The sequence below is a fragment of the Castor canadensis genome, chromosome 13 (assembly GCF_047511655.1).
Source record: "Castor canadensis chromosome 13, mCasCan1.hap1v2, whole genome shotgun sequence".
NCBI classification, from domain to species: domain Eukaryota; kingdom Metazoa; phylum Chordata; class Mammalia; order Rodentia; family Castoridae; genus Castor; species Castor canadensis.
In genome coordinates this window covers 5,588,238-5,610,866 of record NC_133398.1, presented here as the reverse complement: position 1 = coordinate 5,610,866, position 22,629 = coordinate 5,588,238, and the positions used below count along the sequence as shown (strand labels likewise).

The window sequence follows — 22,629 nt, the reverse complement described above, 5'->3', positions numbered from 1 at the left end:
GACCGTGTCCTTCCTCACCTCCTCTGTTCAGGCATTTCTGTTCTTTTAATTTCTCTTGCCTTTTATAAGAAGAAACAATATTTTAGAAGTCAACAGCTGTGTTTGCAGACCTTCCACTTCTCTTTGCCGTTTGAGGGCAGAATTGTTCCTACCAGTGCTTGCTTAACTTTAGTTCATCTGTGCCAACTTTTTCAACTATTCCGGGCAGCACAGTTCATATCATATGTCGGTGCCCTGCTCTGCTGTATGCATTTTGTAGCTACAATTCCTTTAGGACCACCAGCCCCTCCTGTGCTATAGGGAAGAGTTATGGAACAGTTTCTTAGATTGATCGTAGCCATCATTGGGTACCAGTATCTTTCAGGGAGTCAGTGTGTGGTACCCACATTAGTCCCAGCAGCAAGAAGAGCAGCAACAGGCCCTGTGGTTTTTCCACAACGTACCCACTCTCTGCTGCCCCCACACAGTAGACCAGCTTGCAGCTCAGTTTTCACTTTGGTGAGTGACTCCACTTTACCAGTCTTTTTTCTCCATTGCAGTCTATTTACCAACACTGCCTGCTGTACAGATTTTTAGTTATCTCAGGGCCATAATAACAGCCATCTCATAGTGACCTTGATGCCTTGGAATGCTATTTAGACCAGAGTGGTATTTATGGTTATTGTGAACATCTCAAGAACTATGCTTTAAAGTTTGAGAGCTATAGCCAGATTCCCATTATAGGGAAAGGAAGGCAAGGAAAACCAGAGAAGGACAAAATATTGTGTAAGGCAGGAGCAGCAGCATGTGGTAAAAAGTGTGATCTAGTGATTCTGAGACATTTTAACCCATAACCATATATGAGAAGCACCTCTGTGGGTTTCCTTCATCTTTGCTCAGGCTTTGTCTTTCATGATTCATCTGAGCTGATCTCTGATACTGGCTTTGTTCAAGAAGCATGTCTGTACTACTTCTTTTTCTTTTCTTTTTTGGCAGTACTAGGATTTGAACTCAGGGCCTCATGCGCACTAGGCAGGCACTCTACCACTTGAGGCACTCTTACCAGCCCTATTTTGTGTTGGGTACTTTCAAGACAGAGTCTCACAAACTGTTTTCCTGGGGCTGGTTTGACTGTGATCCTCTTGATCTCTGCCTCCTGAGTTGCCACAGGCACCCGACTTGGACGTACAAGTCCAACTTTTTCTAACAAGAAATATAGACACAAAGCTTGAAGGAGAATCTTAAGAATCCTTCTCAACAGAACTGGACTCTGGTATGATTATTTAATTTATATATCCAGCATGGTGCCTGAAAAAGTTCCTTTTTTTCTTAACAGTTCCTTTTCAAAAAACCATTTACTCAGTAATTGACAAAGTACTCTAAACATAATTGATAAATGAAAATTGGTATTTACTGCCCTCTCCCATGGAAAAAATTGAGAGTGGAATATGATCATTGTAAAATGACGTATTTTAAGATTGTTTGAAGCAGTTGTTTCCAAAGTGTATTTTAGATATTTAACTTTGCGTTTAACTTTTTCTTTTTTGGAGGTACTGGGATTTGAACTCAGGGCCTTGAGCTTGGAGGCAGGCGCTTTAGCTTTTGAGCTGTACCTCTAGCCCCAGTATAATTTTTTCAGAATGATATCTTAATAGATTTATTGTAGGACAGACTTACATATTTCTGCTACTGGTGTATCTTATGTTCATTGGCGTCATCCATTCGATTGACTGGCCATCCTGTTTTATGGAGGTGTTTACTAGACCAAATCCATAGCTGTTCGGACTATTTGTAGTGCTCAGTCACCTGCTTCAGCAGATTGTTGCAGAGCATCTGTTATGAGCATGATGCTGCCCTGGGGATTTGGGGGACTAGTGAAGAAGACGTGCCAAGTGTATTCTCTCACAGCACTTACATTTAAGCAAGAAATCGCAGTTACTTATTTGCAGTATAGTAAGGTTGAAGAAGAAGTGCAGGATACTAGAAAACATTAGACAGAGCTGCAGAGAGAGCCTGGCTTGGGAGGAGTTGGTGTTTTAGCTGAAATTTGAAGTGACCAGAGTTGCTAGGCAGAGTGGAGAGCAAGGGTATGCTGGACAAGGGGGTGCAGTGTATGTGAAAGCAAACCTGGGAGAGGACAGGACACATTTGAGGTTAAGTTGAAAGAAGGCCAGAATAACTCGAAAGCTGGTAATAAAGGACTGGAAAATAAAGAAAGTGGGCCAAAAGAGAGGTGGGATTTTGGGTTTTGTTTGTTTTTCCCAAAACACATCAGACACCATTGCTTTCAGAGATTTTGGCATTCATTCAGTCATTTATTCATTTTTTTCAACAAATTCTTGAGTGTTTTATATGCCAACACCCTAGTCTCAGACCTGAAACCACTGCCCTGGTCATGGAGAGACAAACATTAAGCAAAACAAATAAGTAATTTACGTAATAAATTTGGTGATAGTTGTGATAGAGAAAAGCAATGTAAGGGAAGAATTTAGGGAGTGTTGTTTGGGTATGGGTGACCATTAAATAGGGTGGCCAGAGAAGGCCTTCTCAGGAAGATGACATTTTAATGAAGACTAAATAGCCAGTGAGCAGGTCTAGTGAACAACTGAGAGAAGAACACTTTAGCACAGGAGTCTACAGTAAGTTGGTTCCCAAAGACCTGGAGGTGTCTTGTTGCCAGAGCAGAGGAAATAGGAAGGGAGCAAACAAGAAGGGGAACATAGGAGATAAGGTTGGAGAATATATTCAGGTCTGGGGTATATATTTGTGAGTGGAATTGCTGGATCATATAGTAATTCTATATTTAGCTTTTTGAACTAAACAAAGCTCAAACTTTCACGAAGCTGCTGTGCTATTCTACATTCCCAACAGTATATAGGTTTCCAGTGTTTCCACATCAGCAGCAATTGTTAGTGATTACTTTTTAAGATTGTAGCAATCCTTCAGGGTGCAAACTGTCCTCTTCACACTCTGTTTGTAGTTTTGATTTTTTTATTTTTGTTTTCCTAATGGCTAATGATGTTGAGTGTCTTTTTTTATGTGCTTACTGGCCATTTGTTGCTTTCTTTCCCACTCTCTCTCTCTCTCTTTTTTTTTTTTTTTTTGAGTAATGTCAAGTTAGAGATTTTGTCTACTTTTTAATTGGGTTATTTTCCTTTTTATTATTGAGTCATAATATCCTTATATAATTTGGATTCTAGTTCTCTCTCAGACATAAGATTTACAAATATTGTCTCCCACTTTTTGGGTTTTTTTTTCACTTTCTTAATGTGTCCTCTGACACACAAGAATTTTTAATGTTGATGCAATTCATTTTATTTTTTTCTCTGGTTGATTCTGCTTTAGATACGATATTTAAGAATCCATCATCTAATCCAAAGTTATAAAATTTACACCTTTGTTTTCTCTTATGGGTTTTAAAGTTTTGGCTGTTTTATTTAGGTCTTTGATCCATTTTGAGTTAACTCTGTAAATGGTGTAAAGTTGGGATCCCACTTCATTCTTTTGAATGTGAATATCCAGTTTTCCCAGCACCATTTGTTGAAAGACTTCTTTCCCCCAGCCCCCCTTGAATTGTCTTTTTATCCTTGTTACATTGATTGGTCTTTGAATGTTAAACCATCTTTGTTAATAATGTATTGCCCTTCTAATACGTGACTGGGTTCAATTTGCTTAAACTAAAAACAAAAAAAAAATGCATCTATCTTAATGAGGGATATTGGTCTATAGTTTTTGTTTTCCTATAATGTCCTTGTTTCGTTTTGGTGTCAGAATAATGCTTTTCTTACAGAATGAGTTAGAAAGTGATCGTTCCTCTTCCTGGGAAGAGTTGTGTAGATTTGGTATTATTTCATACTTAACTGTTTAGTAGAATTCACTGGTGGAGCCACATAGGCTTGGGATGTTCAACTTCCCAATGACTCATGAGTAGAATATCAGTCATCCTGGTAAATGCCCAGGTGTACTTCCAAAGAACATGCATTCTGCTTGTGGTGGTTGGGGTGTTCTAACAATATAAGATAAGGTGCTTTATAATTAATTGCTGAAATCTTATATGTTCCTAACACTTGCTCTATCAAGAGAAATAGTGTTGACATTTTCAACTGTAGTTGAGTTTGCCTCTTTTCCTTGCAGTTATGTCCATTTTCATCTCATGTGTTTTGAGGTTCTCTTACTAAGTTTCATGAACATTGTTTTGTTCTTTGATGAACTGACCTAATTATTACAAAGCCACCCTCTTCATCCCTTATAAGAGTTTTTGCTCAGAAATCTGTTTTCTTCAATAATATCTCTACTCCAGCCTCTTTGTTTAATGTTAACATAGCATTATCTTTTTCTATTCTTTCATACTGAACTTATTTTGTGTGTGTGTGCTTTCGTTTTTTTGGCAATACTCAGCTTTGAACTTAGGGCCTCAAGTTTGCGATGCAGGCGCTCTACCACTTGAACCGTACCCCAGCCCTTTATGCCTTCTTTATTTTTGAGATAGGGTTTCACATTTTTGTCCAGGCCAGCCTGGACCAATGTTCTCCTACTTATTTCTTCCCATGTAGATGGGATGACAGGTGCATGCCACCATGTCCAACTTTTTTGTTGTTGAGATCATGTTTCATTAAATTTGGCCCCAGGTGACCTTGAGCTGTGATCCTCCTCTCTGCCTACTGAGTATCTGGGATTACAGGTACGGGCCACTATGTCTTGCCTCTGCCTTTTTTTTTTTTTTTTTTTGGTGGGGCTGAGGTTTGAACCTAGGGCTTTACACTTGCAAAGCAGACACTCTACCACTTGGGCCATAGCTCCAGTCCATTTTACTCTGGTAATTTTGGAGATGGGAGTCTCATGAACAGTTTGCTCAGTCTTCCTGATCTCAACTTCCCAAGTAGCTAGGATTACAGGCATGATCCATCAGCACCCCAGCCTGTCTTCTTTTGAATTGAATATTCTTTAATGATAACTATTTAGTCTTTTTTTGTTGGCTTATTAACCATAACTCTGTTATTTAACTGGTTGCATTAGGCTGTAACATACACACATCTTTAACTTATCATAGTCTGTCTTCAAGTGATATTATACTAACTAGCAAGTCTTTTGCAACAGTATTCTGTTTCTCCCTTCCTTCCTTTGTGCTGCTGTTGTACATTTTATTTCCTCCCAAGTCATAAATAAACCCCATGATGCATTGTTGCAAGTAGCTGACTTCTGAAATAGATTCAAATGAGAAGAAGGCCTCTTATGTTTATGCAGAGAGTTAGGGATCCAGTATTCATCCTCTGCTCAGTCGCCAGGTCCATCTAGCATCATCTCTCTTCTGCTGGAGGACTTCCTGTAATTACTTCTCAAGTTGAAGATCTGAATTCGCTCAGAATTCAGCAGAATTGTCTGCTGAAAATTGTAAGTTTGTTTTGGAAGTATATTTTGCTGGGGAAGGAATTCTAGGTCAACCTTGTTTTTTTTGTTTTTTTCTTCCCCCCACCTTTCACTGATTTTACAGTGTTGTTCAACTTTAAAAATGACTATTGTAATGACCCAAAATCTTAAAATGTTAGTCCCTATATTTTTCATATTACAAATGTTCATTATAGACTTACTAAAAATAACAAAATTTAAATCACCTTTATTCATACTACAAATATATAATTATTCCTTAGACGTTTTTCATCTTTATTCTGTGGAAGTTTAGCTTTTCAAAGTAGAATTTGGATACATGCTACTTTGTAACCTTCAACTTAATCATAAATTCAGTTGTTTACATTTCCCATGTCATTAAAATTCTTATAAGAATTCTGTTTTCATATTCATTATGAACTCTGATGCAGTTCTGGCATATTATTTAAGGTGCTTAGTCTCTAGACACTAGATACTAGAAACTGCAGTTTGAACAGACTTTGGATAATGTTTGAGTCTTCACAGACATAAAATTCACCAACAGGGGCCAATAGTTGGCAGGTACATCTGCCAGATATTAGAAAAAAGTTACCCAAATGTGGTAATTCTGGATTTAGCTTTTCTGCCGCTGTACTGATTGCCATTGTTTTAACTCATGATTGTGCACAAATCTAAGCAAACTTGTTTGGGGGATACTCTTCTCTGTTTGCCCTTTTGAGTCCTGGTGGAGATTTCTTGTACCCAGTTTATCAGTTGGTTTATTGACTGTCTGCACTAAAAGCATTTTTGTCACATGGCCTGGTGTGGGGGTACTGTGAATCCTCACTTGGTATGTTTGGAAGTTTAGGATACCCAGACACAAGTAAATAGGACAGTAATTATACTCAATCTGTTCCTTGCATGATTGAATTTAGCATCATGTTGTAACTGCATTTGGGGTACAAAAAGTTTTCCAAGGCTTGGATAAATTGCTCTATTTGTTTTTATTTCTAACTTCTTTTTCATCTTTGAGCAGAAAAGAGTTTCATTTCCCTTGTGATTCTCGCCAGCTCAAACCATTTCTTTCAGCAAACATGCTATGTCCACCCAGGGATTGCTCAGTACCCAGCAGTCTGCTTGTTCATTCCTTCTCTCCATTGGAGATTCAGCAGAGGCAGGGGCAAGTGCGGTCCCTATGGACCTGCTTGGTGGAACAGGGCAACAGGGATGAGTTTCCTCCAGAGAGATGAACATTTATAGCTTATATTGGCTTTAACAGAAACACAATGGGGGTTTTATTTCTCTGAAAACAACATTTTGGTGGTGGTGGTGTGGTGGTTCTCAGTCTAATGAAGTCTATTTGGAAGGATCCTATGTGATTCCAGCAGAGAACATCAGTGTGCTTGTGAGAGTTAAGTTGTTTGATAATTAATGTCCCTGGATAAGGCCTGGGGCTATCTTTGTCTTTCCTCTTTCAAGTTAATTTTTTGATGAAAAATTATTCGTAATCCTCCCTAAATCTGTAAAGAGTTTTGAAAAATAAAACAGATCCTACACCTATTACTACTGATTAATGAAGTAATTGTCCCTGACATACAGTGCTCAGAGTTAGCCAGAAGATGGTGAGAGGTATCTCTGCAAATAGGGGTACATTTTTCATGATATACCAATATGTCCATTGGAAACAGAATATAACACAGTCAAATCCCTTGTATGCTGTCTAGGTAAGCCCTGGGCACCTGGGATAGGTGCTTTCAGAAGCTCACATCTCTCTAAGCACCTTTGAATTGTATGTGACAGCAAATAATGTCCATAGATCCTGTTGAATATCTTTTTGAGTATCGGGAATTCCCCCCACACAGTCTAGTGTGGGGTCAGAACAAGAAGGCGGAGGGCCCCCTCTCCAGATAGAAATGATCCAGTTCTAAATGGTTACAAATTCTTTTCTTAGAATTATTGGAAGGAAATAAATTTGAAGGTTGCTGCTTTGAATTTAATGCTAGAAACCCAATTTTCATTAAAAAATTTACTATTCAACAAAATGTCTAATGAATTTTGTTAGGGTTCCAGACCTTAGTATTCTAACCAAAATTAGTATCGTTTACTGGACCGAAAGCTGGCTCGAGGGCCAGTCTTGCCTCTTACCAAGTACAATGCTTTGTGTCTTTTTTCAGTTCTTCAGTGCCATACTCCACAGCCAAAACACCCCACCCAGCGTTAGCCCCAGTAACTGCCAGCCAAGCCAAGCAGGTAACTTACTAATTTTTACTTTAGTGGTTATGCAGTGTCTGTCTTTGTAACTGAAAATCATACTGCTTTGAGTCTTACCTTTTTTTAAATAAGATGTAATTCTAAGGCCTGTGACTGTTTTCCAACAATTTTTGCCAGTCTTGACATGGTTAACCAAAAAAGCCAGTCAGTACCTGACAGTGTCTTCATGGGCTATTTGACATTCTATACTACTCATCGTCACTCTTATACCATAGATTTGGGTGAGGTTTTTTGGTTTGCCATTTACTTCCACTTAACATTATCTTAGCTAATCCTAATTGCCATGTGCAATAGGTTTTAGATATGTTGCTCAGTTAGTGACTGGTAGAAACAGAGCTGGGACCCAAGGCCTCTGACTTCCTATCCTCTGCTTATTCCTCTGTACTGTTCAATATCAGTGTTTTGGAGGATAGGTTGTCTTGTTTTCTCCTGCAATCTCCGTTTTTCTAAGTTTGCATATTTTCAGTGATACTATATCTAGCTTTGAACTTTTGACTGATAAAAAAAAGTCTCCTACAAAAACAGGTTACATCATAAACAACGTAAGAACAACCCAGAAGAAAATAAGAGATGACTGGAAAGTAGATCAAGCCATCTCTGAAAGTTTTCCTTAGGAATCCTGGTTTCTCTTCCTCTTTTACATCTGTCTCTGAAATGAGTAACTTTAGATTGGGTTTGAGATCTGGATTTAAGACCGAACCTCAGAACTCGCCCACTGTGAGTTCTCAAACGTGACCGTATTCTTTAGTTTGCCATGACTTAAGATGGAATTTAAACATTTAGCATTTGACACTCTTTTGGAGGTTTTTTTGTTCTCCCTGGAAGGACACCTGATAAAGTATAAATCACGACAGATTGAGTGCAAGAACACTGACTGAACATGGAAAGCTCAAACAGTTCTGTTTATAACCTTATTGTACATTCACTGAGAGCTAGGACCATTTCCTTCAGTTGCTTATTCATTCATTGCTCTCTACCAAATATTCAAGTGTCTTTTATGTGCCAAACACTATGCCAGCCGCTGGGAAAAATAGCATGAGCTAGACAGGCATAACTGCTTTCTTAGAGATGGCAGAATAGTCCTCTTTCTGTCTTAACTTGAAATATTCTTTTTTCTTCCTTTTCTTTGGTAATTAAGTAAAATGAACATATTTATGGTTGTTCAGTTTATGGTTTTCCATTCACATTTTGCATGTTCCTATATTCCAAGTGTGGTTAGTGGTCCAGTATTAACATTTTTCTTGTGTTCTGTTTCAGGGGTCTCTGATAAATTCCCTAAAGCCATCATCCACTCAGTTGTCATCTGGTGATAAAGCCTCAGGTCAGTTTGCATTTCTGTTTTAGTGAAAATAAAGGTGAAAGAAGCACCTAATAGAGTTTATTGTTCTAGATCACAGGCAGTTGACATAAGGAATCAAATATGGAGGTCATATTTGAGCGGTCTCAGCTAATAAGGAATTTCTAGGAAGTGAGTAAGCCTTTTAAAAGCTTCTCACATTTTGCCAGGAGTCAGTGGCTCACATCTGTAATCCTAGCTACTGGGAAGGCTGGAATCAGAAGGATCTCAGTTCAAGGGCAGCCTAGGCAAGAAGTTCATGAGACTCCCGTCTTAACCAATAGCTGGACATGGTGGCATGAGCCTGTCATCCCAGCTACACAAGAGGCTAAAATTGGGAGAATTCATGGTTCCAGGCCAGCCTGGACAAAAATAATTTGTATCAGGTTGGTGGTGGGGGAGATGTTGAGCATGGCAGCATGTGCTTGTCATCCTCAGGTGGACAAGAAGCTTAAAGTACTAGTATCCCAGTCCAGGCTGGCCTGTGCAAAAAGTAAGACACTATCTCCGAAATACCCAGAGGAAAAAAAATGAGGTGGAGGGGAGAGGGCTTGAGGCATGGCTTAAGTGGTAGAGCGCTTGACTGAAGCCCAGAGTTCAAACTCCAGTACCACTCCCACAGTGCCACTCCCCCAGCCTACCCCAACCTCCCGAAAAAAAGAGCTTTGAAAAACTAGAGTTAGGAGAAAACCTTTTTCTAAGTTCTTTTTCTGACAAAGAGCAATTGGTGTTGTCTTCTATCTTGCTAGATGATCATAGTTTAGAAAAGAATAAATAGAACATTGAATACTCTATATTTCCTCTATGAAAAGTAATAAGTTCTCTTGCCTCACAGTGTCAATTCAAAAGCTGGTAAATTATAGAAAATAAAATGGATTTGTTAAAATGTAAGATCTCAGAAGAGATCACATGCTTGTCTTACGTTCTCAAGTATAATTATTCTGTATTAAATTAGTTTTTGCAATAATAAATGTTTTGACCATGGTCCTCATTGCCAAAGTCAACTCGAAGCACCTAATTTTCATGTGGATCTTCTTCATTGTCCCCTTTTGTTTGCTCCTTTTTTTTTTTTTTTTTTTTTTTTTTTTTTTTTACAGCCTACCTCATTTGGCACATAAAACACTCCCAAGTAAAAAGGCCCTGCAGTACCTGCAGTCCTATATTTTGACCACACTCTGGACTCTAGCTTTTATTTTCATTGATGTTCCCAAGTGCTTGAAGTTCTTCAAGCAAATTCTATTGGAGTCTGAACTTCACCATTAGCTCTCCATTTCCCATATCTTCTCAGTCATACAATCATTCTAACTTTCTCTGTTACCCAGAACTTTGTGATTGAATATCGGGTTTGCCTTCTGTAAATATTTCCACCAGAATTTGGATCACTGTGGAGTCATAGTTGGTATCATATGTGCCTCACGTGAGGAGGAGGGGATAAGACTTCTTGACTGATGCCTCAAGCTTGATGCAGAAAAGAAAATTTAGTGCAATCATCAGGATCCAAACTAAGAAATTTGGCTAATATTTTCAAAAATTTTGAAAGATCCTAACTTCTAAGTACTTCAGTGGAGAACTCTTTGTCACTCTTGAAGTTAAGAATCAAGGAAGCCTAAGAGACCTTGCTTCATGCATGTCTTAGGCAAGTAGCTAACTTGTAAAGAACTTACCTTCTGGTATTTACCAATAAAGACCACTGTTACTTGTGTTTTCACTTGATGGATAATCAAGTTTTACAAATATATATATTTACACATACACACACAGAAAGAGAGGTTACTTATGTATGTATATATTGAGATTACTTCATTGTTTAAAAAAAAAAAAGTTTATCTTACATGTACTGATTTTGACTCCCCTTATCCTCTGCCCCTGTTGCAATAAATGTCCTGTTCATTTTTCCTGATCTGGTACATGTTTACTTTACTTGTTTTGATGGCTGCTTAGGACTTCATTGTGTAGCTCCCAGTTTCATGTCAACAGCACACTGCTGATAGTTCAGAGTATTTCTCACTACGTTGAACTTTATTGAATATGCTTGTAACGCTGCATTGTAATCCAATAGTTTTTAAACTTTTATCGTCTCTACCCCAGATTCATTTAAAGAAAAGGTATTTTTCTCACTATCATTTGGCTTGATTTGGAATTTTTTTCTATTCAGTGTTCCTATTCCCTTGTCACCTTTTAAAATAAAGTGGCAAGGGAAAGATTGAAGATTATACCCAAAACTATTAGTAAGTAGTTAGAGTGCAGCTGAATAGGAGGAGGATGATGACTTCACGTGTAACTTTCTCTGTACTGTAATCATGAATTCCTTTGTAATTAAAAAGCTTGAAAACTTCTCATTGTTAAATACAAAAATCTATGGAAATACATAGAGAAATATGATATAGTAAGCACTAAAGTCGCTAGCCATAAATGTCTACCATGTTAACCTCTTTATTTTTTATTTTTTGGATTTTTTCCACTTCAGTACATGTTAACTCCAAATAATTATGAAGCATACGTTATATGATAAGCATTTTGCCATACTATTGAAATAAAGAAGAATGTATTTTTTTAACTTTGAATTTAAGGTGCATTGGAATTGTGTTGATACCTTTTCTGAAAATGCCAGTGTGGCATGTCTTTGGTTGGAATTAATATTGGCAGAACTGAAAGCAAGTTCAGAGCTGTGAGCACAAGTCAGGCAACATACTAGCTGTCCTCACCTCACTGCTTGTCACAGAGTGCATGTAAGGTTCTGAAACCTGAAGCTGCTACTGTGAGCTGCACCAGGCAGTCTAAGCTGCAGGGAACTACACACCAGAATAGTGTTTCTAACTGACTGAAATACCTTATGTTTTTTTCCATAATTTCAGGGCCAGGAGCAGCCAAGACAGAAACAGCTGTGACCTCAACTCCATCTGCTGTGGGGCAGTTCAGCAAGCCTTTCTCATTTGCTCCGTCAGGGTCAGTGATGACCTTAAATTTTGTGGTAAATCCCCAGCAACCTTACAGGTTGCTTCCCCAAGTCTTACCATCACCAGGAATATTTACATGTTTCTTAAATGCGAATGAACCGGAAGTTACTGCAGCAGTGCATCTGCTGAGAGTGGCAGTAGCTGAATGCTCTAATTAAATCTTTTTTTTTTTTTTTGCTTGAACCTCATTTTCTGTGGGTAGTGTGAGTGTTGAATTCTATGGATCATCTGGTTTATCACACTAAGATATTTTTATTCTGGCAGCATTTGGGGGCTAAGTGTGAAACTTGAAGTGACTTTACTACATTAAGAGTTCAATACACTAACCTGCATAGAAAATGCAAACCCACTTGAAATTGTGGGTTTTGTATAGATGTGGGAGAGTGTGTTTCCCTTTCATTTTTTAAAGTAGAAATGATGGCCATATTTGTAAAGTTGAGTCATTTTATAAAACAAAAGTTTCTTCTGAACTTTATTGGAAGGTGATCCTTTATTCAATGTGAGGTCAGTGTGCCAGTTCTCTGGGTTACGAGCACTCCTGTTGAAAACCATGTGAGCTACTAGAGGGATCTTCTTCCTAAGTGGGCAGGGTCAAACTGTGGCTGAGGTCAAGACCTGTCAGCAGATCTGTTGCCACTGGCAAGGGTGGGCATTCAATTCCATTAGAAAAGCCCCTTCAGTGCTTTCAGTTTATGCTTGTGTAACTAGAATCACACTAGCCACAGTCCCTTTCTCCTGATGTTAATTTGTGTTCCCCTGAAATCCTTCTGCCTAACAAGTAAGAAGAAAAGAGGGTATTAGAATAAATTCTCAAGTGGTGGAGGCCTGCCTAGTGAGCAGGTAGCCCTAAATTCTAACCCTGGTGCCACCAAAGGTCTAAGAATAAATCTTGAGGGAGAAAATTATGCTATCTGTGTTTTTTCTTTTATAAATCATTAATGTTTTATAACTCCCAAAGGTATTTTGGAGCAAAATTTAAAGAGTTAGTTACTGCATCCTTTGTAAGTGCTACTTCTGTGAAATAATAACTCCTCTTCCCTGGTTTTTGTTGTTTTTGCTTTTTGTGGTACTGGGGCTTCAATTCAGAGCCTTCACCTTGAGCCACTCCACCAGCACTTTTTTGTGATGAGTTTTTTTGAGATAAGGTCTCGCAAACTATTTGCCTGGACTGGCGTTGAACAAGATCCTCCTGATCTCTGCCTCCTTTGTAGCTAGGATTATAGGCGTGAGTCACCAGTGCCAGTTTTTAAAATAAGGTGGAAAGATTTGAGTCATTGAGGCAATGTGTTGATAAAGGTTGGAGCCTACCAACAAAGAAAACAGGCTTTTTAAAAATTTTGTTTTGTTTTAATATGATAAAAGAGTTAACACATCTTAAGAGACTTTGTCCATTTGATGAAAGCAACGATGAGTAAGAAAACCTAAATCCTTACATTATTTATGGAACCTAAATCCTTACATTATTTATGGTTTGATATGCTTGGTCCCTTATATTTTAAAACTCTTATTCAGGAGCTGGACATGGTGGTGTACATCTATAATCCCAGCACTTAGGAAGCTGAGGCAGGAGGATCAAAAGTTTGAGGCTACCTGCTATGATTTAAGACCCTGTCTCCAAAAACAAAAACAAAAACCCTGCAAGACTAGTGATGTAGATGAGCAGTAGAGCACTTGCCTAACATACACACGGACTTGGGTTTGATCCTCATCACCACGAGAAAATAAAACCAAACACTGCCCCCTCCCACCCCTACAGAAAACATCTCTATTCCCTGTTCACTTTACACATTTGTCACTGAAGCTTTTATTACAGTGATTAATCTGTTCTGGTTCATGCTGGTGCTGAATTTCCTTCTTTGACTTTGGTAGCTTTACTCACAGTGTAAAGAACATGTACAGCAGAGGAGAAATGGTGAAAGGAGTCAAAAAGTTTTGAACCAAGTTTTCCCAACCCAGAATTCAGACTGGCAGAAACAGTGGCTTCTATTGCATTCTATCTAGCATCCCCCACTAGTATCATGGGGCTTTTTCCCTAATCTAGCTGCTGCTATTTTACCAGACTTCTCTTCTACTCATTCACTACACAGGCCTGTGCTCCAGCCTCTGTTCCCAGTGCACATTCCTGCTGGGTTTCTGCTACTATTGCTTTGCTTTCCTTGGAGTAAGTCCCCCTCCAGACCTCTGCCATGGAAAGCCCAGCCATTCCTCCAAGACCTTCTCAGCTGTTACCCTTTCTTACCTCCCCTGCTTGGAGATAGTGGGCTGGCTTTACTGCCTCTGAGATGCCTACTTTCACTCCGGTGTGTTTATCTCCAGCTATAAATTCCGCAAGGGCAGATTGTATAAATGCATTATAAAGTGGAATATTTATGTTGTACCTTTGCTTTGTCCCTGATTTTAACTTTTATTTTTCCACTTACCAGGACTGGCTTTAATTTTGGGATAATCTCACCAACACCGTCTTCTAATTTCACTGCCACACAAGGTATAGTCTCTGTGTTATATAACGTTCCTTTTGTATTTTCCCTAAAAAGTGCAGTTATTTTCTTTTTTTTTTTTATTATTCATATGTGCATACAAGGCTTGGGTCATTTCTCCCCCCTGCCCCCACCCCCTCCTGCAGTTATTTTCCTACAGATGTGTTGCTATCTTAGCCATTCCTGAGTCTTGCTTATAGTTTCTACAGTAAATCTGATCTTGATAATGTGCATTAGAAATATGTTGAAGGGCCAGGGTGCACCTCAGGATATAGCAGTTGCTCAGCATGCAAGAGGAGGCATGGGGAGGAGGAAAAAAAAAGTTCAACTTAAAACCTGATGTGAAGGACTTCTACTTCCATAATTAAGAATAAGAAAAGGGGCTGGATACCATGGCCCATGCCTGTAATCCTAGCAACTCTGGGTGGAGATCAGAAAGGTCCAAGTTCAAAGCCAGCCTGGGCAAGAAGTTAGGGAGATCTTATCTTAATCAATGAGCCAGGCATGGTGGTGTGATTCCAGCTACTCTGGAGGCCATAGGTAGGAGAATCTTGGTTTGAGTCCAGCCCCAAACAAAAACTTGAGACCCTACCTGAAAAATAACTAAAGCAAAAAAGGGCTGAGGGTGTGTGGCTCAATTGATAGAGTACCTGCCTAGCAAGCATGAGGCCCTGAGTTCAAACCTCAACACCAAAAAAATTAAAAAAACAAGGAAAGAATTTACTTCTGAAAAGTCAAGGCTGTGTTTTAACATTTAAATGTTAACGTGAATTAAGATTTTTACCTCCATCTTTTTCATCTATAAGTTAAAATTGTATCAATTTTAGAGTGATTCTTTAGGATGATTTAGACATAGTAGTATAGAGATAAAAGACCAAACTCATTTTTTTTCCCATTGGTAACATACCACAGATAAACTCACTGGTTCATGCATTTGGTTACAGATCCATCAACTAACATGTTTTCTAATGCTTAGGAGAATTTGAAGACCCACAAGAAAAGAAACTATCGGTTAAGTGCCTTCTGGTACAAAGTTTGAGTAATTTATTTTATTTTATTTTTTTTTTTTTCATTTTTCTTTTATTATTCATATGTGCATACAAGGCTTGGTTCATTTCTCCCCCCTGCCCCCACCCGAGTAATTTATTTTTAAACGAAAGCTTTTATTATTAAAGTGATGTGTTCTTTTTGAGGAAGATACGGAAATACAAAAAGCATGAAGGAGTTTCTAGGTATACTTGTCCCTGAGCAGTAACCATCGCAGTTCCTTGTATCTCCTTCTGAGAGTTTTTTCTCTTCTTCTTTTTCTTTATTTAAACTAATGTGTGAATTTTACAATACTAAAATCTTACATAAATGTAGTTTTCATAATTTTACTATGAGACAAGGTCTCTATGTGATCCAGGCTGGTCTTGAACTCCTGGGTTCAAGCAATCCTCCTGCCTCAGCCTTGTAGGTAGCCAGACTATAAGCCACCGCACCCAGCTAACAAATATTTACTTAGTGCTTTCTTCCTGGCCAAGGAAGTGGCAGAGGGTTATCTAGTGGAAAGTGGCTTTCCTCACCTCCAAAGGGGCAGGGGACTGAAACCATAGCAGCTAGGCTAACCCTGGTCTGACTGTGCACCTTAAAAGGTTGGTGATTTCATTCCTTCCTCTGTAGAGCAGAAATTCTTAATCTTTTTTTTAACCTTTGCCCACTTAGATATGGCAGCACACCCTTGAGGCCCACCTTCTCCCCACTTTCACTTTCTAGAAGAAAAACAACTCAGACTTAAAAGAAGATTGAAAAATAAAATAGAGTTGGTGGAGTGGCTCAAGTGGTAGAGTACCGCCTAGTTAGTGTGAAGCCCTGAGTTCAAACCTTAGTACCACCAAGAAAAATAAAAGAGAGAGAAAGAAAATAGAAATAAAATGCCAAAGTAATTCTATATATAAACTTTTAATTAATGTGAAAATAGACAATAACCCCAAAGCATAAACAACTCAGTACAGTACAAGTGATAAAATAGTTTACTTGGCAGATCTCTAGTAAGTAGTTAATTGTATGTAAAAATGATTATCTCTGGATTGAATTTGTGCCCATAAAAAATAAAGGCAGAACTTCCATTCTGAATCACATTCCAGCCTATCAGGAAATCCATAGACCAGCACAATGCCTAGGATATGTGTGAGGAAAGCACGCTCAGCACAGTGTTGAGTACATAGTCTGAAGAAAAGTATCAAAAGTGCCTTTTTTATTTCTCTTTTGGGATAATTTTTTAATTTCGTGTATTCTAGATATCTTGTATTTGTTGTGATTTAATGGTCATAAAAGGGCCGGGCACAGTGGTGCGAGCCTGTAATCCTAGCTACTCAAGAGACGGAAATCAGGAGGATCGCTGTTCAAGGCCAGCCCAGACAAAAAGTTTGTGAGACCCCCCCCTCCCCATCTCCATTGGCTGGGTGTGGTGGCTCACGCCTGTCATCCCAGCTGCAGGGAAGCATAGGTAGGAGGATCCTGGTCCAGGTCAGCCTGGGCGTAAAGCGAGACCTGATCTCAAAAACCAAAGCAAAAAAGGGCTGGCAGTGTGGCTCGAGCCGTGGAGTGCCTGCCTAACAAGCATGAGGACCTGAGTACAAACCCCAGTGCCATGAGAAAGAAAATGTCAGAAATTCATACTCATTCCTTTCCACCTCAGTGAGATGATTCGGACAGACCTAATGTTCCTATGGAGAAGCATTCATTCTGTCCTCTACAGAGGATGCTACTGTTAGAACCAGCTATCCCTCCCTCTATAAAAGGAGGAGAGAGAATTTGGCCCAGAAATACAAACAGTGGAAATATGATGTCACATTTTGCTAAATCCAACCCATTTCCTAATTTCTTTTTCTTGCTAGGGGCGACACCCCCCACTAAAGAGTCAAACCAGCTGGACGCATTCTCTTTTGGCGGGGGAGGCAAACCTTTTTATGAACCCATTCCTGAAAGCTCCCCTCCCGCAGGAGCCGTGTCAGCACCCAACACCTCAGCAGGAGAGTCTGCTTCCTCCAGCGGCAGGCCTACAGCACCTTCTGGAATTGCACTGGCCACCACCTCTAGCAAGCTGGAAACTCCACCATCCAAGTTGGGAGAGCTTCTGTTCCCAAGTTCTCTGACTGGAGAAACACTAGGCAGCTTTTCTGGACTGCGAGTTGGCCAAGCTGAGGACTCTGCAAAGCCAACCAATAAGGTTTCATCCACGAACCTACCTAGTGCCCAGCCAGCCAAGCCTTCAAGCGTACCCTCCGGGTTTAGCTTTTCTAGCCCTCCAATGTTAGGAAAGCCTGTGGAGCCCCCTGTGACCTCCTCTGTGACTGCCACCACAGCAGCACCACCAGCAGCCAGCAGCACAAGCTCTGGCAGTTCTTCAACTGGGGTCTTTGGCACTCTGCCCTTCACCAACACAGGACCTTCTGGGGCAATCAGTTTTGGTGGGACATCTCTGAGTGGTAACAAGGCTAGCTTTTCATTTGGAAGCCAACAGATCAGTAACACAGGGCCATCGCCTGCCCCCACACCAACCTCGACTGCCCCTTCCCTCCCAGCGCCGTTCCCCACCTTGTCATTTGGCAGCCTCCTGAGCTCAGCGCCTGCTCCCTCCCTGCCCATGTCTTCTGGAAAGAGCCCAGAGGAGGCCACATTATCAGCTGTGCCTGAGAAGTCAGGCCAGAGTGAGGCTTCAGCATCAACAGTCTCACTCGTATCCCCGCCACCATCAGCCCAGCTTCCTCAGGCTCCCCTGCAAACTTCTGATGCTACTAAAAAGGAACCTATTCTTGTGCAGCCAACAGTTGGCAGCCCTGGCACGGCAGTATCTGCTACCAGTCTTGTGGCACCCTCTACAGAGAACACTTCAGCGGCTGCTGGGGGCCCTGACATCAAGACAGAGGCAGGTTCTCCTACTTCCATCTTTGCAGTGACTGGGCAGGTCACTGTTGAAGCAGCTACTCTCCCAGGTGTAGGCCCTGTGGCCATCGAAGTGTCAGGTGCCCCTACCACCTCCACCACTGTGTCCAGTAGTGCCCCAGGCCCTGTCACAGAGACTGCAGTGTTTGGGACTGTCACTTCTGGCTCATCAGTCTTTCCTCAGCCACCTGCTGCCAGTTCTAGCTCAGCATTCAGCCAGCTCTCTGGCAACACAGCCACTGCCCCTTCCACTACCCCCATGTTTGGCCAGGTAGCAGCCAGCACTGCGCCAAGCCTGTTTGGGCAGCAGACAGGCAGCATAGCCAGCACAGCTGCCACCACACCACAGGCCAACAGCTCAGGGTTTGGCAGTCCCTCTTTTGGTACCTCAGCCCCAGGGGTCTTCGGACAGGCAACTTTTGGGCAGGCCCCAGCCTTTGGGCAGGCAACCAGCAGCCCTGCAAGCAGCTTCTCCTTCAGTCAGCCTGGGTTCAGTTCCGGGCCTGCTTTTGGCCAGTCCGTCTCCTCCACCCCAACATCCACCAGTGGGAATGTCTTTGGTGCCTCCTCAAGTACCAGTAGCTCCGGTTCCTTCTCATTTGGACAGTCTTCTGCCAACACAGGAGGGGGGCTGTTTGGCCAAAGCAACCCTCCTGCTTTTGGTCAGAGCCCTGGCTTTGGGCAGGGAGGCTCTGTGTTTGGTGGCCCCTCAGCCACCACCTCCACAGCAGCACCTTCGGGGTTTAGCTTTTGTCAAGCTTCAGGTAAGAATTTATAGAAGACTTTTACTTTATTCCCCTCTGTGCTATTTGAAACATTTGCAAGAAGCCTGTATTGCTTTTGTAATTTAAATAAAGAGAAAAGGAGCATAATCTGTAAGATTGAGAAGGAGCTTGGAGCATGTGCAGGCTTGGGATTTCTTTGACCTAATTGGCTGGATCTGCCACGACTCAAGAGTAGTTCTGGTTGTATTCAGCAAGTCTCTACTCTGCTAGCCACCAGACTGCTAAATTTATGAGTAAAAATTGAAGCATCTTTAGTTTCAAATCATGGCAAATAATTTACTGAGTCATAGCTATAAAATTTTAAATTTGGAAGGTTCTGTGCAGACCAATGTGTCTAAAACTGTCAAGCGTTGAGGAGATTGATCTCATATCAGATATAGTGCTGGTTGTAGAGCTGGAAAGAGAATCCAGACTCTTTCCTCTTTGTAGTTCACTACTCTCTGGGTATTTATTTCCTTTGCTGCCATCTTGCTTGTTGAAAAGTGGGTACTGCCAGTTGAAGAGTTGTGGTGTTTTCTACTTTCAGTATTCTAACTTAAAAAAAAAAGCTTTTAAATTTTACTATTTTGAAAGAAAAATAATGCTTCACTATTGTGTGCCCAATTTTAGCAGCTGCTTTTATTTCTAAATGTTACTGGTAAACAGATCGATTTGAAAATCTAAACTTGGCCTTTCTGATGGTTCTCTTATAAAAGACAGTTCTTTTAACAATTAGGCTTTGGGGAAAAACAAAGATCAATGAATACTGATTAATTTCTTCAATAGCAATTTATTTGAAAATGGCTCATAATTTAATTAGAAAGGAAATATTTTCCTTCTTTCAATGAGTATTGAACTATAAGGACACAGTGGAGAAGACAGACCCAGCTTTGAGGTCCACCCAATGCCCTGAGGCCATCCAACATGCCATTTGTTTGGATGACGGAAATATGACTTGTTCCCCTGTATGGGCAGGTAGAAGACCCGAGTCTTAAAAGAGAACACTGTCTCTGTCTCTAGTGCATCGTTTGTTCTGCTGTCAGAATGCAAGAAAATCTCCTGCGCAGGCTTCAGCCAACCAATTCATCAAATTTGGAGCCCCAGAAGGGGACTCCCTTTAGTTCTGTGTGGAAAGCAACCTGGGCTGTCTCCTCCAGCCCAGTTGAGGAACTGAGACTTGCATGAGCTCACCTGCCTAACCAGCAACAGGAATGAGCATTAAACTCCTGCCTCCTACTCCTTGTCTTCAGCTCTTTTGTTATAATGAGTAGTTCTGCCTGACCTACCCTGGCCATGTTTAGCTCGGCATCTCCACCATTTTATGTCTCCTGGAAGGAAGATAAGCGATCCTGAAAGAGTCTGGGGTTTGAGGTGCAGAGGACCAGGGAGTAGAATTATTTAGAATGTTAGTTAGTGATCTGAAAAAATTCTTGGTGGCAAGACTGGGGAAAAGCTACTCTGAGAGTATGCCGTCTTACTAGTCCTACCTACTTGGTAGGAGAAAAGGGTTCCTTGGGACTTTGGAATTTATATTATAAAAGGTTAGCAATGAAGAAATGTCTTTTACAGTTAGCTCTCTGTTCTACAGATTTTTCATCTGTAGATGCAACCAATTGCAGATCAAAAGTAAATGGAAAAAATCTGTACTGAACATGTACAGACTTTTTCTCACCACTATTCCCTAAACACTATAGTAAAAAAACTATTCATGTAGCATTTACATTGCACTAGGCATTATAAGTAATCCACAGATAACTTAAAGTATATGGGAGGATTGTGTTAGTTATGCAAAAAAGGACACCATTTTATATGAGACTTTTGCATCTTCAGATTTTGGTATGCTGGTTTGGGGGAGGGGCAGGATCTGGAACCAATATCCTATGGATAGCATGGTACTCAGAATTTTCTCCATTTCCTTGATGGGGAAGCAGTTCGGTTTATAAGTTGACTTATTGTGGGGTAACTTAGCCTGCCTAAATGCCACTTTAAAAACATTTGTGTTATTAAAGACTCACCCAAATTGAACTTTTGTTTCTTTGTGTCTTACAGGTTTTGGGTCTAGTAATACTGGTTCTGTATTTGGTCAAGCAGCCAGTACTGGTGGAGCAGTCTTTGGCCAGGTAAATGTGTGTCATCTCTATTCATGTGACATCTGTCCATTTTCCCCGGGATAACATAATCAGCTTGTGCTGTGTATCCATATCCAGCAAGAGACTGTATAATGCTCAAGCTCCAGTTTCCTGCCTTGAGGATGCAGAGGTCTCCACCTTAAATTAGAGAGTCACAGGATTTTGGCCCTTCTTTGGCAGTCCTCTGGGAAAGGACTTGTGCCTGGCTTTGTCAATGTCCTGTTGGTTCTGTTAGGCCAAAGGTTGACAAGCCGCAACCTGTAGGCCTTGTTTTATTTAAAGTTCTTGAGCTAAGAATGTTCTTACATTTTTAAATGGTTGTTTGGGGATGGATGGAAGAATGAACAGCAGAGACCACATGTGGCCCTTGAGCTGAGCTGTCTACAGTCTCAGGCCTCCTTCTGGTAACCTGAACTTTTGTACTTTTATATGTAACAGCAGCATCTTTGCCCCAGGCAGAGTTTTAAGTTCCTCATTCAGATAACTCTTATAATCATCTCAGCTTCTCTGCATGTAGGTGCTGTTATTATTACCCCCATTCAAAAAATGAAAACAGTGGGGATTCAGAGACTGTTTTACTCCAGCTGTACAGTGGCCACATAAGGACCCTATTTTTTCCTTTTTCCTTTGAAGAAGTGTCTGCCCTAGTCAGTGATCTTTCTTAGAGGGAAATGAAACTTTTGATTTTCAGTTTCTGGTAATGGAACCCTAAGTCATTCAAACTAAGTTCCCCACCAAAACCAACAAAAAATACAGATAAAACCTAGAAAACTATTTATTTATTTATTATTGGCGCTGGGGTTTGAACTCAGGGCCTTGCATTGCTAGGCAAGATACTGCACCACTTGAGCCATGCCTCCAACCCCTTCTCCTTCCTCCCACCCCATTTTTTTTGTTTTTGTTTTTTCTTTTAGTTACCCTTCAGATAGGGTCTTGCATTTTTGCCTGGGGCTGGCTTAGAACAACCATGATCTGCCTACCTATAGCCTCCCAGGTAACTGAGATTATAAGCATGTACCACCAGGCCTGACTAACTTTTTGCTCAAGCTGGCCTCAAGCCAACATCCTTCGGCCTCCTGAGTAGCTGGAATTTCAGACATGAGCTCAGTGCCTGGCCTGGAAACCATATTTTTTTAAAGCATTGCTAAGCTAACAAAGTGTTCACCAAGCCAAATTTAAAAGAAAATGAGAACCTAAAGAAAGAAAGTGGAACACAGAAGCCTTTTCTGTCCCAAGGGCATTCACTGACCTGAGAAAATATGAATTTTTGTGTTTAAGAACCCCACAGGCAAAGGGACAGAAATTAATAAGATGTGTACAAGTTGAGGATTCCAAAAGAACCCGTACCCATAATAAACTGGAACTTCAGATTCATAGGGCTCAGCCTCTGCTAGTGACCTGATGTGGTAGTGCCTGCAAAGGTCT

The 22,629-nt window shown here is 40.6% G+C and overlaps 1 protein-coding gene across 12 annotated transcripts in view; it reads left to right on the top strand.

Annotated features, from left to right (window-relative positions):
- Nup214 (nucleoporin 214) overlaps positions 1 to 22,629 on the top strand; it is a 111,913-nt gene that overhangs the window by 49,319 nt on the left and 39,965 nt on the right. For 6 of the 12 annotated variants that reach the window (XR_012440729.1, XM_074052970.1, XM_074052971.1 and 3 more), the window contains 6 exons: positions 7,518 to 7,593; positions 8,872 to 8,935; positions 11,806 to 11,896; positions 14,331 to 14,392; positions 17,264 to 19,075; positions 21,125 to 21,195. Coding sequence is in view for 11 of the 12 variants with exons in the window: in XM_074052970.1 (XP_073909071.1) it covers positions 7,518 to 7,593; positions 8,872 to 8,935; positions 11,806 to 11,896; positions 14,331 to 14,392; positions 17,264 to 19,075; positions 21,125 to 21,195 (2,176 nt within the window). In the remaining variant the exon portion in view is untranslated. The remainder of the gene's footprint in view (positions 1 to 7,517; positions 7,594 to 8,871; positions 8,936 to 11,805; positions 11,897 to 14,330; positions 14,393 to 17,263; positions 19,076 to 21,124; positions 21,196 to 22,629) is intronic. The other 6 variants (XM_074052980.1, XM_074052979.1, XM_074052978.1 and 3 more) reach the window with 2 other exon arrangements.